The sequence below is a fragment of the Erinaceus europaeus genome, chromosome 4, assembly GCF_950295315.1.
Source record: "Erinaceus europaeus chromosome 4, mEriEur2.1, whole genome shotgun sequence".
NCBI classification, from domain to species: Eukaryota; Metazoa; Chordata; class Mammalia; order Eulipotyphla; family Erinaceidae; genus Erinaceus; species Erinaceus europaeus.
In genome coordinates, this window is record NC_080165.1 from 60,658,212 (window position 1) to 60,671,847 (window position 13,636).

A 13,636-nucleotide genomic window follows, 5' to 3' on the forward strand; every position below is an offset into this window, starting at 1 on the left:
TTGCAATGATATTTTTAATAGAAAATATTTGCTTAGCACTGCAATTTGGAAGGAATATAATTGTCACTGAGTAAATTGCTTCCCCTTTTCATGTACACAGAGGTTTCATATTAAAATAATATAACATGGTACAACATCTAGTTCTGCAGTGGACCATTTTACACTTCCAGATTGTTGCTATAAAACATTTATTGCCCTTATTTTGTTGGGACATTTTTATTACTTTCTATGCTACATGATTATCTTTCCACTTCAGACGACCATTAATTATTGTGTGGTTAATCCTCATCACAGCAGAAGCCATTACATTGGGTCTTCAATCATCTAAACTGCACAGGCACAGTAAGTCATTCTCAGTCCATGTATATTGACTTCAGTTTGTCAATTGTTACCATTAGCGATACTACTGCCTGTAGTCATTTTTATAGCTCAGATAAAACTAGCCTTACCACAGAGTGACCCCATCGGCTAGCCAACTGGTGATATGACAAGCTTCTGAATTTAACTTTTTTTCTGAATTGGCTCCAAGTTATAAACTTAGTTCACATGAAGTCATACTAGTTATTGAAGTCACTGAATTTACAATTAAATTTCCCTACTAGTTTCACATCAGTCTCAAACATTCTGCTCCTCTTCCTCTTCCACCTCCTCTTTTTAAAAAATTTATTTGTTTTATTATTATTAATTTAATCAGGGCATTGCTTAGCTCTGGCTTTTGGTAGGACCTGGAATGAACCTGGAACCTCTGAGCCTCAGTCATGAAAGTCTTTTTCGAATAAACAAATGCTATCTTTTTGACCCTCCCCCCATTTCTTTATTTATTTTTGGTAAAAATTTATTTAATTATTATTTATAAAGAAAGTCAGAGTGGAAGATAGTTAGCATAATAGATATGCAAACAGACTCTCATGCCTGAGGCTCCAAAGTCCCAGGTTCAATCTTCCACACCACCATAAGCCAAGAGCTGAACAGTGCTCTGGTTAAAAAATTTAAAAAAAGAAAAAAGAAAAGAAAATCAGAGCATCATACTGATGTATAAGATATTAAGGATCAAACTGGGGACTTCATGCTTGCAAGAAGCCTCTGTGTTACCTCCCCGGCTACTATTTTTCTAGATCCTTTTGTACTATATGTCTATTAAATGAGTAATCATATTAAAACAGTGTAGCATTAATGAAATTATAGAAAGGTTGATCTTTTGTTTGCTGATCACTACAACCCATATTTATTTTCTTTCATATCTTCATATTTAGCATAGGAGGCTGTATAACCTCCACATCTCTGTCAGTTTGAGCTTTCTGTTCATGGTCACAGCTGGGAACATTCTAGACTGACTCATATATAGGACCAATTTTCCTCAATTGGCAGAGTAGGATGACCCAACCTCCCTTCAGAGAGTGGGGTAGTCCTTACCATTCCTACTTTATAGGGAGGATAAAGTAGCAATGGTACTTTTTGAGGACCTCAGGAGAGGTCCACAAAAGGGCTTATGGGGAGTTGGGCACAGTGGGTTAAGCGCACGGGGCGCAAAGCACAAGGACTATCGTAAGGATCTCGGTTCGAGCCCCCGGCTCCCCACCTGCAGAGGAGTTGCTTCACAAGTGGTGAAGCAGGTCTGCAGGTGTCTATCTTTCTCTCCCCCCTCTCTGTCTTCCCCTCCTCTCTCCATTTCTCTCTGTCCTATCCAACAATGACAGCAATAACAACAACGATAAACAACAAGGGCAACAAAAGGGAATAAATAAATAAATAAATATATTTTTTTTTAAAAAAAGGGCTTATGAGATTCCTGATAGAAGTGCCCTGATGGTAAAGAGAGGGATCTTCAACTGCATTTTTAAAATCCACTTTTCTTCAACACCTGTTAGTTATATCATCCTGAACAAACTACTTAATCTCTCTGAGTCTTAGTTTCCTCATCAAAAAAAGAGAAAAAAAAGTGACAATAAAATTCACCTCACAGAATTGTGAGGATTAAATATCTGTGGAAGTGCCTTTTATTTATTTTCTAAACTGATAGAACTTTCCTTTTTCTTCATTGTGAAAATGTTAATTTATAGGATTTTTGTTGTCACCAAGATGCATTTCTACATTTCCCCAAGATGGGTACATTTCACCCTCAACCAAACCTTCCTCTTATTCCAGTATAGGCACTTAGATCCCCTATGTCTCTTTAGTAATGCTTCCTCCCCCCTTCAGAGCTCCCAAATCTGCAACAATAAACCATATAGTCCGTTGAGGATTCACCCTGTGTCATCCTTTGCTTTTTTCTTAGAGGCCATCTGGGAATGAGCTTATCCTGTAAAAACTGCTTTTTAAGCACTAATCTGATGTATATGGATGTATACTATTTGATTTTTATTATCAAAATGGAAGAGAACACATCCCTGGATGTGACTCCTTCCTAATCTGACAACCAGCATACCAAAATAATCTTTGGTTTTTAAAAAATATTTATTTATTTATTCCCTTTTGTTGCCCTTGTTGTTTTATTGTTATAGTTATTATTGTTGTTGGTGTTATTGTTGTTGTTGGATAGAACAGAGAGAAATGGAGAGAGGAGGGAAAGACAGAGAGGGGGAGAGAAAGATAGACACCTACAGACCTGCTTCATTGCCTGTGAAGCGACTCCCCTGCAGGTGGGAAGCCAAGGGCTTGAACCAGGATCCTTACTCCAGTCCTTGCACTTTGCGCCACATGCGCTTAACCTGCTATGCTACCACCTGACTCCCCAAAATAATCTTTGTAGACAGGGACTATCACTGTGGTGTTACATGTTCCTTTATCTTGGTAGCTCCTCTTTCTAGGCTGAAGATCCTACTAGGTCTCAACCCTCTTTTTTTGCAACCAAAAGTTTCTAGGTAGAATAGTTGGATTTTGTAGCTTTATATGGTCAGGTAAGCCTACACTTGAGCCCAGACTCCTGTGCCTACTTAGACCTCAGTAAGTCTTAGTCCTCATCTATCAATGGGGATAATGATAGCAAAACTACTAATACGTAAGCATATGGATAAGCAGTAAGGAAAAGGGCTGGGAAGATAGCATAATGATTATGCAAAAAGGCATTAGTGCTTAAAACTCTGATATCCTAGATTCAATCCCCAGCACCACCATAAAGCAGAGTAGAGCAGTTCTCTGACTAAAAAAAAAAAAAAAAAAAAAGAGTATGTATGTATGTATCCTTGGTCTATATATTTTCTATTTATTTATTATTGGAGAGAGACAGAAATAAATTGAGATGGGAGGAGGAGATAGAGAAGGGAAAAGACAGAGATGCCTATAGTCCTACTTCACCACTCATGAAGCTTTCCCCCTGCAGGTAGGGACTAGGAGCTTGAATCAAGGTCCTTGTGCTGTAATGTGTGTGCTTAATCATTTCACCACTGCCTGGCCTCCTATATTTTTATTTTTTAAAAAGGAGCTTTATCACTTCTGCAAATGGAAAACCACTTGCCAGCGTCATCATAAAAAGAAATTAACCAGGGAGTCGGGCGGTAACACAGCAGGTTAAGCACATGTGGCGCAAAGCACAAGGACCAGCATAAGAATCCCAGTTCAAGCCCCAGCTCTCCACCTGCAGGGGAGTCACTTTACAGGCGGTGAAACAGATCTGCAGGTGTCTTTCTCTCCCCCTCTCTATCTTCCTCTCCTCTCTCCATTTCTCTCTGTCCTATCCAACAACGATGACATCAAAAACAACAATAATAACTACAACAATAAAACAACAAGGGCAACAAAAAAGAAAATAAATATTAAAAATAAAATATATGTATATTAAAAAAAAAAAACAGAGCAGCTCCAGTCTGAGACCATCTCCTCAAGGCTAAGGAAGGACTTAGAAAGGAACAGTGTGTGCATTTTAGAACTTAATGTTTAGTCCTACATCTCTGAACTATCTAAAATTATCTTTTGTTCTACCAGTAATTTGTGTTCTTTTCTAAGGACAGTTTGGGTTATGTTGCCATAATAGATTAATACTAGAATTTCTGTTGGCTGGCAAAACAAAGATTTATTTCTTGCTCATGTTACCTGTCCAAAATGAAGTCAACTGGAAATGAAGGCAGTCCACCTTCAACTACAGAATTTCCACTTATATGTGGAATATAGAAAATTGAACATATGAATATATAAAAAAAGTCAACTTATATCTAAGACTGTGGGAGAACTATAGTAATTATCTATGGAGGCAGGGGATGGGGACACAGATGTTTGGTGATGGGAATGGTGGGGGAAAAAAAAAAGACTACACTGTAAACCATTACTCAATATAGCTCTAAAGTTAAAAAATTAAAAAAGAAGAAAGCAGTCCACCTTGTTATCCAGACAGGAAGGTGGCAAACTCTGGAGTCTTACTCCAGAGACTGTAGAGAACTCACCCTTGTTCTTTTATGCCTGGCTTGGTCTCCTGAGTGCATTCATGGTCATGTAATTGTGTAACTTTGCTAAGTGCAAAGGGTTTGGGAACATGAAGAAACACATGGATTATTTGATGAACAGTGCTATTTTTGCTGCATTGCTGTTTGGCTGGTCTAGACAGAAAATGGATATGGATGTATTTTGTTTAAAGAAGGTAATGATTATGATATAGTGTATAATACTGTTAATATTATCTTAAGCAAGTGAAGGTGGTCAGATGTGTCAGGTCATTCTTTGGTAATGGGGTCTCCTTTCTTAAAGCTTCATTAAAGAACGGTCAAAAGTCAACGCAGTTCCTTTAAAGAGTAAGAAAGCCTCCAGTTTTCATGAGTTTGCCCGGAACACCAGTGATGCTTGGGACATTGGCGATGATGAGGAGGAGGACTTTTCTTCCCCTTCTTTCCAAACTCTGAACTCAAAAGTTGCTTTGGCAACTGCAGCCCAAGTCCTGGAAAACCACAGCAAGCTAAGGGTGAAACCAGAACGGTCCCAGTCAACGACATCTGATGTCCCTGCCAGCTACAAAGTCATAAAGTCCAGCAGTGATGCTCAGCTATCCAGAAATTCCAGTAAGTTCATCCAGCTCTCATCCATAACCTCAGTGTTTTCAATATGGTACATTTTTAGAATCATGTTAAGTGAGATAAGTCAGAAAGTGAATGGTGAATATGGAATGATTGCACTCATGGGCAGAACTTAAGAAACAAGGACAGAAAAGAGAAACACATGGACTAGTGGTATGTATTACACCAAACACCAAAGCAAAGAACTCTGGGAAAGGAGGGCAGAGAGGGGGTTGGGAAGAGAAGGGGCTTTTAGGTCCTGGTACATGATTATGGACCTAATTTTGGGGGGGAGTGTTTTACAGACAACTTTCTTGGTGAAATGACAAATTTTACCTGTGTGTTAACTACTGTACTGTAAACCATTAACCTCTCAATAAAAAAATTTTTTTTTCTTCAGAATATCATTCATTTCTTCCATTGGGTGATGAATAAGCTTAAGCCAGAGCTGACATTAATAGACTAGCTAGTCATAGGCTGTGCTTGGTCTTCACACCTTGATGGCTACTTGGACCTGGGACCTGGGATCTGTGTCTAAGTAGCCTTCCAGACCCAAGTAGTACCTGTCATTCTCACATTCCTTTCCCGATAGTAATATCCAAAACTTACGTGGTTCACATTGCTTTAGGCCCTGGCCTGGTTTAAGAATATATGTAATGTTGTTAGTGACTGATTTTCACGACTATTTGATACTGTTGGTTGGCATTCTTAGCACCAAAGAATAGCAATATGTGCCTGAAGACTCTGGGTCAGAGCTCCCTGCCCATCAGGTTGGGTGAGGGAAGGAAAGGATGCCCCTTCTGTTTCTTTTAGATAACTGGCTTCAGGGGCCAGGTGGCAGCACACCTGCTTGAGTATACATGTTGCCATGTATACTTCTTATTGTTGTAGTTATTACTGTTGTTGTTATTAATGTCATTGTTGTTAGATAGGACAGAGAGAAATGGAGAGAGGAGGGGAAGACAGAGGGGGAGAGTAAGATAGACACCTGCAGACCTGCTTCACCACCTTTGAAGTGACTCCGCTGCAGATGGGGAGTCGGGGGCTCGAACCGGGATCCCTGCCAGTCTTTGCACTTTGCGCCACATGCGCTTAAACTGCTGAGCTACCACCCAACTCCCTCTCCCTCTCTTTCTATCTCCCCTTCCCCCCTCAATTTTTCTCTGTCCTATCAAATTAAAAAATTAATAAATATTTTAAAAAAGAAAGAAAACTGGCTTCAGTAACTGCTTGAGGTAATGGTAGTTTTTAATAGATGCACTCTTTTAAGTATCCATTGCAGTGTTTAATGGTGCTCTAGAGGGTTTTGTGGAAACCAGTTATTCTGAGCTGGAGGGAGAAGTGCCATCATTCTAGTGAAAGTTAAACAGCTGACTGGTAAAGAAGGAAAAGGAAGTTGCAAGCTGCCAGAGTGCGGGAGCTGTTCTGACTCACTTTCTAAGAGAACTTACTGTTCAGCTTCATGCTAAGTGTGTGATCATGAAATTAGTCATAAGGTCTTTAAAACCATTCCAGAGTCACTTTCCATCACTGATTTGTCACTGGGATTTCACAGCTCTGGCTAACATTTTTCAGATCAAGAGAGACTGAAGTAAAAATACCACAGCATCAAAGCTTTCTCCAGTACAGGGTGTGTGTGTGTGTGTGTGTGTGTGTGTGTGTGTGTGTGTCAATGACTCTTCACTTCAAGACCCAGACAACAACCCAGTGTTGACTGCCTAGCTGACCACAGCTACAGACCATGGAAAGTGCTTATATACCAAGATTGAGGGTCTCCAGAGGTTCCCAGTGTGAGATGGCCCCCACTACAATCCCTAGTGAGCTGTCCTTGTGTAGCAAGAAACACCAGAAGGCTCTCTTTGTGAGGATTTCTTTCCTCCTGCAGTCTTCTCTATCTGCTAATAACTTGCAGCAGAGGTGCACATTAGTCTCAACTTTTTAGTGTGTGATCTACCTGTTCTAGGCCAGAGTTATACTGGGCATTCCAGCCAAGTACCCGATGGCATTTGTTTCTGCAAACCTAGTTGTGCTCACTGATTAGTGTTATCCATATTTTATTGTGACTGTTTTTTGTTTTTGTTTTTGCCTCCAGGGTTATTGCTGGGGTCAGTACCTACACTACAAATCCATTGCTCCTAGAAGCCATCTTTTTTCCATTGTTGTTACTGTTGTTGTTGCTGTTGCTACTGCTGTTGGATAGAACAGAGAAATTGAGAGAGGAGGGGGAGACAGAGAGGAGGAGAGAAAGATAGACACCTGCAAACCTGCTTCACTGTGATACCCCTGCAGGTGGGGAGCTGGGGGCCCAAACTGGGATCCTTGCGCCAGTCCTCGTGCTTTGCACTATGTGCATTTAACCTGGTATGCCAAAGCCTGGCCCCTGTAACAGTGACTTCTAAGGCCCAGATAAGTAAAGAATATGAAACAGTCATGAAAGGATAGTGAGAATTTAACACTGAATTTTGCTTTAGATAGTAAGGGTTTTGGAATCAGAACCTAAGGTGGTATTTCAGCTCCCACCTGCAGATCATTTAGCCATGCTGAGTTGCAGTTTTCTCATTTGTAAAATAATAATAAACTATCCCCATATGTTGTAAGGATCAAATGAAAAGTCATATGTAAATGTGACCACCATGGGTGACAAGATGACACACCTGGCTGGTGCATTGCTTTGTCATGAACACAATCCAGATTTGAGCCCAGTTGCCATTCCCTTCTCCCCTTCACATACACTATACTGGAGAAAACGTTGGTGCTGTGGTATCTTACAGTAAAGATACTCTCTTGATCTGAAAAAGTCATCCCAGAGCAGTGAGACCCCAGTGACTAAAAAAAAAGAAAAGAAAAGGAAAAAAAGTGACAAATCTATGCATAGTGAGCATTTAAGAAGTGTTAGTCCGATGTTGTTTATTTCCCACCCATCTAGTTTAGAAATGTCCAGAACCAGACCTAGAGTTCAGTTTGAATTTGTGTGCTCCTGGTGTTTCAGTCATATCCTGGAAGAATTAAAACCTAATTCATTTTGCTGAAACGTGTAGTAGCATAGATTAAGTATAGCCAACTAGATTGATCCTTAGCTCACCTGCTGTGCAGGGCACACTAGTGGCCAAAAACAGGAGTTCCGTTAGTTGTTGGAGTTCTGTTAGTTCTGGAGTTGAGTTAAGCATACTGATTCTCTCAGGCATTGGGGCAGCAGAGTGAGTCCTAGAGTTCCAGGAGAGCAGCCGCTTCTTTTAATTGTAGTTTGCTTCATAGTGCCACTGTTTCTCATATGCTCTGTGACACGGAAAGAAAAGGCAAACACTGCCTTGAATCCTGTGATCCCAAACTCACCACTGGGCATCAAGAAGTTCTAGCTTAAGGTAGAAAGAAAACCTTGGATTTCCCTCTGGACTCACAAAACTAGTTTCTCAAAGTCGCCAAAGCACTTGGAGTTTCTCTTAATATACCAGGTGCTTTGATGTGTTTTGATTCTTCCCCTGGACAGAAGCAGAAAGCACAGCTGGGTCTATACCACCTGGCTACTGCTCACCTGGGTGCCTTCAGGCAGCACACAGACCTTGCAGCTGCAGATCTGGGTGGAGTCATGTCCAAAGTTACTCAAAATCTGATGCTATTCACATAGCCCGTTTTCTCTCTTGCTGTCTAATCATTTTATTGGAGAGCTAGTAGTTTACACGGGGCACAGTCTGTCATCTTTTCTTTCTCTTTCCACTGATCCCAGGTGATAATTGCTTGAGGAATCCACTCCACAAACAGCAGTCACTCCCTCTCCGACCCATCATCCCCCTTGTTGCTCGGATCTCGGACCAGAATGCCTCTGGGGCACCCCCAATGACTGTCCGTGAAAAAACTCGCCTAGAAAAATTTCGTCAGCTTCTCTCTAGCCACAACACTGACTTAGGTGAGTTCCCATGAGCCCTGGGCCTTTAAAATAGGACTTCTTGGTAACTGGAATTCCTAGAAGCTATTGCTCTTTATTCTTCCTTCTTTTACTTTTCCAGCATCTTCTCATCTGGTGCCCATTGCAGTGACATGCAGGTATTAAGTCAGAAATATGTTACTAAAAACTAGGGACCCAATTAGATGGGACTGGATACAGGCTTGTAGACCATAGTGCAATGACGCTGGCTTTGGTCTCTCCTACCTCAAAGCAACTTCTACTGAAATCCACACTCACCAGTCTTTCTCTTCTCCTCTAACCTTAATCTTCAAGCTGACTGGATCCCTTCTGCAGAGCCAAGTGGTACTTGGCTGCTCAGGGTTGTTATTGGGGCTTTTTCATTGTGCTTGTCAGTAGTAAATGGTGGTAGTGATGTTGGTGGTGGCAATTGTCTCTCTTGAATGGGAGAAGGCATCAGGCATTGAGGTTTGTTAAGGGCATCTGTGGGAAGAGCTAATCCAACCAAAGTCTTTTTTGTTTTCAGATGAACTGAGGAAGTGTAGCTGGCCAGGGGTTCCCAGGGAGGTTCGGCCTGTAACCTGGAGACTCCTGTCGGTGAGTTCTATCTACACTGTAGAGAAGCGTGAGCCTCACACAGCCCTTCTTACCTGATGAGGTTAGTCTGGGCACATTAGTTTTACTCTATAGACTTTTTTAGTCCTGCTGGAAGTGACATACCTGTGGAACTACAATCCTTACTTCTGAGCATAAACATCTTCTTTAAGAGTTCATCCTTATACACACAGAAGAGCATACACTTGTGTGTCTAGTCACAACTTCGCTTTCTCAATACTGAGGGAGAAGAATGTAGTGAGGCAAGGTGGATCCTAGCACTTGTTTGGGCAGGCTCCCACACTCCCTGTGCTTCACTTCTTTTTCATTAGAAATAAGCAGTGTGGTGGAAACCCACTTTGCAACTGTGAAGAGTTGATCAATGGGCCTCTCTTGGAAGCCTACACTCATTCTGCTTTCACTGAGTACAGAGTACTGTGCCAGCCACTGTGATAGGAATGCCTACATTTCCTGCGCCTTTAAAATTCTTTCATTCATTCATCTAGTAAGGATTTATTCAAGGCCTGCTGTTCACCAGGCATAGTGCCAGGTGCTGAGAGTGTAGATGAAAATGAATAAGCCACAGTTCTTGCTCTCCAAGCACTCAGAATGGAGTGGAATTTTAAAATGTGAGAGGAAGGGTCTCCTCACTGCTTCTCACCCCTAGTCTTGCAACCATATAATCACTGCCTCTGCCACTTCTAGTAAGTTTGAATGCCATTAGGAGTAGATCTGGTGAGAATGGAGAGGAAGCAGGAGATGCAAGGACTGAGAGTGGGACTTAGGCCAAGGCTAAGAAAGAAAACTGGCCTAGATCTTTGGCTAGAAAGAGAGCTGCTGCCAGGTATTCTGTGTCCAGTTGCCATAACTGCCTTACCACAGACTCCACTCAGCTTCCTGAGCTGGTAATTTTGGTTACTACCATGGAAAAGCGTGTGTAACTGGCACAGATATGGGTGGCACAGTACTTTGAGGTGCTATGGAGATGGCTGTCTCCCTGTAGAAACCCTGCCATGCCTGCACACACAGCCCTCAGAAGCTCTGCTTTGGGCCCGGTCCCCTGACCCACATTCACTAATCTACTGTGCCAACTGTGGGAGCTCTGAAATGCTCACCAGTAGTATAAGCTCCCAGTGCAGTGCAGTGCAGTGCAGGCCACAGCAGAAAACAGCCCTACTAAAGTTGGCCTTGTCTCAGTGAGTGTCTCATTGAATGAGGAAAGGGCAAACACCAGGTAACCAAGACAAGAAAGGGATTTGCTTTTGTCCTGTAGGCTATTTTCTTTCCATTTCTTTGATGACTTCCAAGCCACTGTTTAGACTAAAATAAAAACTAAGTGTTCAATCAATCCCTGTGTGTTCCTGTCTGACTAGTAGTCCTGTCTCTAGGGCTATCTCCCAGCAAACACAGAAAGGAGGAAACCGACTCTGCAGCGGAAGCGGGAGGAGTATTTTGGCTTCATTGAGCAGTATTATGACTCTCGGAATGAGGAACATCATCAGGATACCTACAGACAGGTATGATCTTCATGTCTTGCTTTGTTTTACTGACTGGTCATAATTTTCATATGGGTCTTCTGGGAATGTTGTCAGAGTCCAGGTTTTCTAAGTCTTTAGAATATGATGTACTTGTTAGAAATTAAATTTATAGGGGTCAGTCAGTGGCGCAGTGAGTTAAGTGCACATGGCACCAAGGGCAAGGACCGGCGTAAAGATCCTGGTTCAAGCCCCCGGCTCCCCACCTGCAGTGGGGGTCGCTTCACATGTGGTAAAGTAAGTCTGCAGGTGTCTTATCTTTCTCTTTCCCTCTCTGTCTTCCCCTTCTCTCTTGATTTCTCCCTGTCCTATACAACAACAATGACATCAATAACAGCAACAATAATAACCACAACAATGATAAAACAACAAGGGCAACAAAAGGAAAAAATAGCCTCCAGGAGCAATGGATTCGTGGTGCAGGCACCAGGCCCCAGCAATAACCCTGGAGGCAAATAAAAAAAAAAAAAGAAATTAAATTTACTTCTCAAACTTCAACCCCTCTTTCTAGTTCAGCAATCTGATTTTAGCCGTTAGAAAGATGTATTTATTAGTGAGAGAAAAAGAGAGAGAACCAGAGCATTAGTCTGGCATGTGTGATGCCACAGATCAAACTCGGGACCTCATGCTTGAGAGCCCCACACTTCATTGTGTCCTCCCAGGTCACTGTTTTAGCCATTTTAAACAGATTTTTTTTTAAATTTTTTTTATTGGGGAATTAATTTACATTAAACAGTAAATGCAATAGTTTGTATATGCATAACATTTCCCAGTTTTCCATATAACAATACAACCCCCACTAGGTCCTCTGTCATCCTTCTTGGATCTGTATTCTCCTCACCCATCCACCCCAAAGTCTTTTACTTTGGTGCAATACACCAATTCCATTTCAGGTTCTACTTGTGTTATCTTTTCTGATCTTGTTTATCAATTTCTGCCTGAGAGTGAGATCATCCCATATTCATCCTTCTGTTTCTGACTTATTTCACTTAACATGAATTTTTCAAGGTCCATCCAAGATCGGCTGAAAACAGTGAAGTCACCATTTTTTATAGCTGAGTAGTATTCCATTGTGTATATATATACCATAACTTGCTCAGCCACTCGTCTGTTGTTGGACCCCTGAGTTGCTTCCAGGTTTAAACAGATTTTTCTTGGCAGTCATCACTCACAGCTCTTCCCAAACATTAGTATGCATACAAATCACCTGAGATTTTAGTCAGATCCTGCTAAGCAATTATGATAAAATACAGATTGTTATTCAGTAGTTCTGAGATGCCAGACTGGGAGTTTGTGAAGATTATGGATTATAAGGTAAGGCATGAAATTACTCAGGAATGGTCCGGTCCTTCTGGGCTGTGATGTCAGTGCGAACTGACAGATGCAGTGCCTGCTTAGTACTCACATCTGCCTGCCTGCCTGCCTGCCTGCCTGCCTGCCTGTCTGTCTGTCTGTCTGTCTGTCTGTCTGAAGGAGCTGTCTCCTCTGTTGTTGCTCATAGTAAGTGGTCCTTGACCCCTGGGATGGGGGTATTGTGGGGATCAGGAGTGATCTGATGGTTCCAGAAGAGGGGAACTGAATGGGGGCATGTAGCTGTATACACTAGACCCCAAGACCTTAAGTAGACTCTTCAGGTGCTGACATAGTCCTTGGGATTATTAGACTGGCCTTGCAGAATCTCAAAGCAGAAACCAGTCAAAGTGACCTTTTTTGTTTATAGAAGTCAGAACATTTGAATGAGTTCGGGAAAGTCAACTGCCCCTGGCTTTTTCTCCACTTCTTATCCCTCATGGCTACATGAGCAGATCCTTCTCTGAGCACCTGTCCTGGCATGTTGTGGTTGTTAGGACTTCTAGCCCTTAGATTCTGGAAGAAGGATACTTATTTTGACTAACTCTCTTAAATAAGTTCTAACTCAGAGTGGAACAGACTCCTTAGTAATAGAAAAAAAGCAGTTGATTCTATTGGGCTGTAAAGCTGCTCTCTGATGTAATTAATTTATTTTGGGCAGTTTTCTCACTATTCATTACACTAACATGGAAACATTCCCAGTGGACAGGTTAACTAGACTTATTGAGTATGTGTGTATCAGTCAGTCAGTTCTTTCTAATGATAAATTGTGTTCTCACTATCTTAATATCCAACTCTTTTTTTTAATTTTTATTTATTTTCTTCTTTTTTTTTTTTTTTTTTGCCTTCAGGGTTATTGCTGGGGCTCGGTGCCTGCACCATGATTCCACTGCTCCTGGAGGCCATTTTTTTCCCTTTTGTTACCCTGGTTGTTTTGTTGTGGTTATTACTATCATTGTTATTGGTGTCATTGTTCTTGGATAGGACAAAGAGAAATAGAGAGAGGAGGGAAAGACAGGGGGAGAGAAAGACAGACATCTGCAGACATATTTCACCGCCTGTGAAGCGACTTCCCTGTAGGTGGAGAGCTGGGGGCTCGAACCGGGATCCTTCCTCCGGTCCTTGTGCTTTGCACCAAATGCACTTAACCCACTGGGCTACTGCCCGACCCCCTAATTTTTATTTCTTCTTGTATAGAGACAGAGAGAAGTTGAGAGGTGAAGGGGAGATAGAGAGACAGACCACCTACAGCTCTACTTCACCACTTATGAAGCTTT

General features: G+C 41.7%; 1 protein-coding gene across 2 annotated transcripts in view; it reads left to right on the forward strand.

The window, feature by feature from the left end:
* TBC1D22B (TBC1 domain family member 22B) overlaps positions 1–13,636 on the forward strand; it is a 71,408-nt gene that overhangs the window by 21,418 nt on the left and 36,354 nt on the right. The window contains exons 3-6 of one of the 2 annotated variants that reach the window (XM_007517813.3): positions 4,678–4,985; positions 8,704–8,883; positions 9,407–9,477; positions 10,863–10,991. In XM_007517813.3, coding sequence (XP_007517875.1) covers positions 4,678–4,985; positions 8,704–8,883; positions 9,407–9,477; positions 10,863–10,991 — 688 coding nt within the window. The remainder of the gene's footprint in view (positions 1–4,677; positions 4,986–8,703; positions 8,884–9,406; positions 9,478–10,862; positions 10,992–13,636) is intronic. The other variant, XM_060189729.1, reaches the window with a different exon arrangement.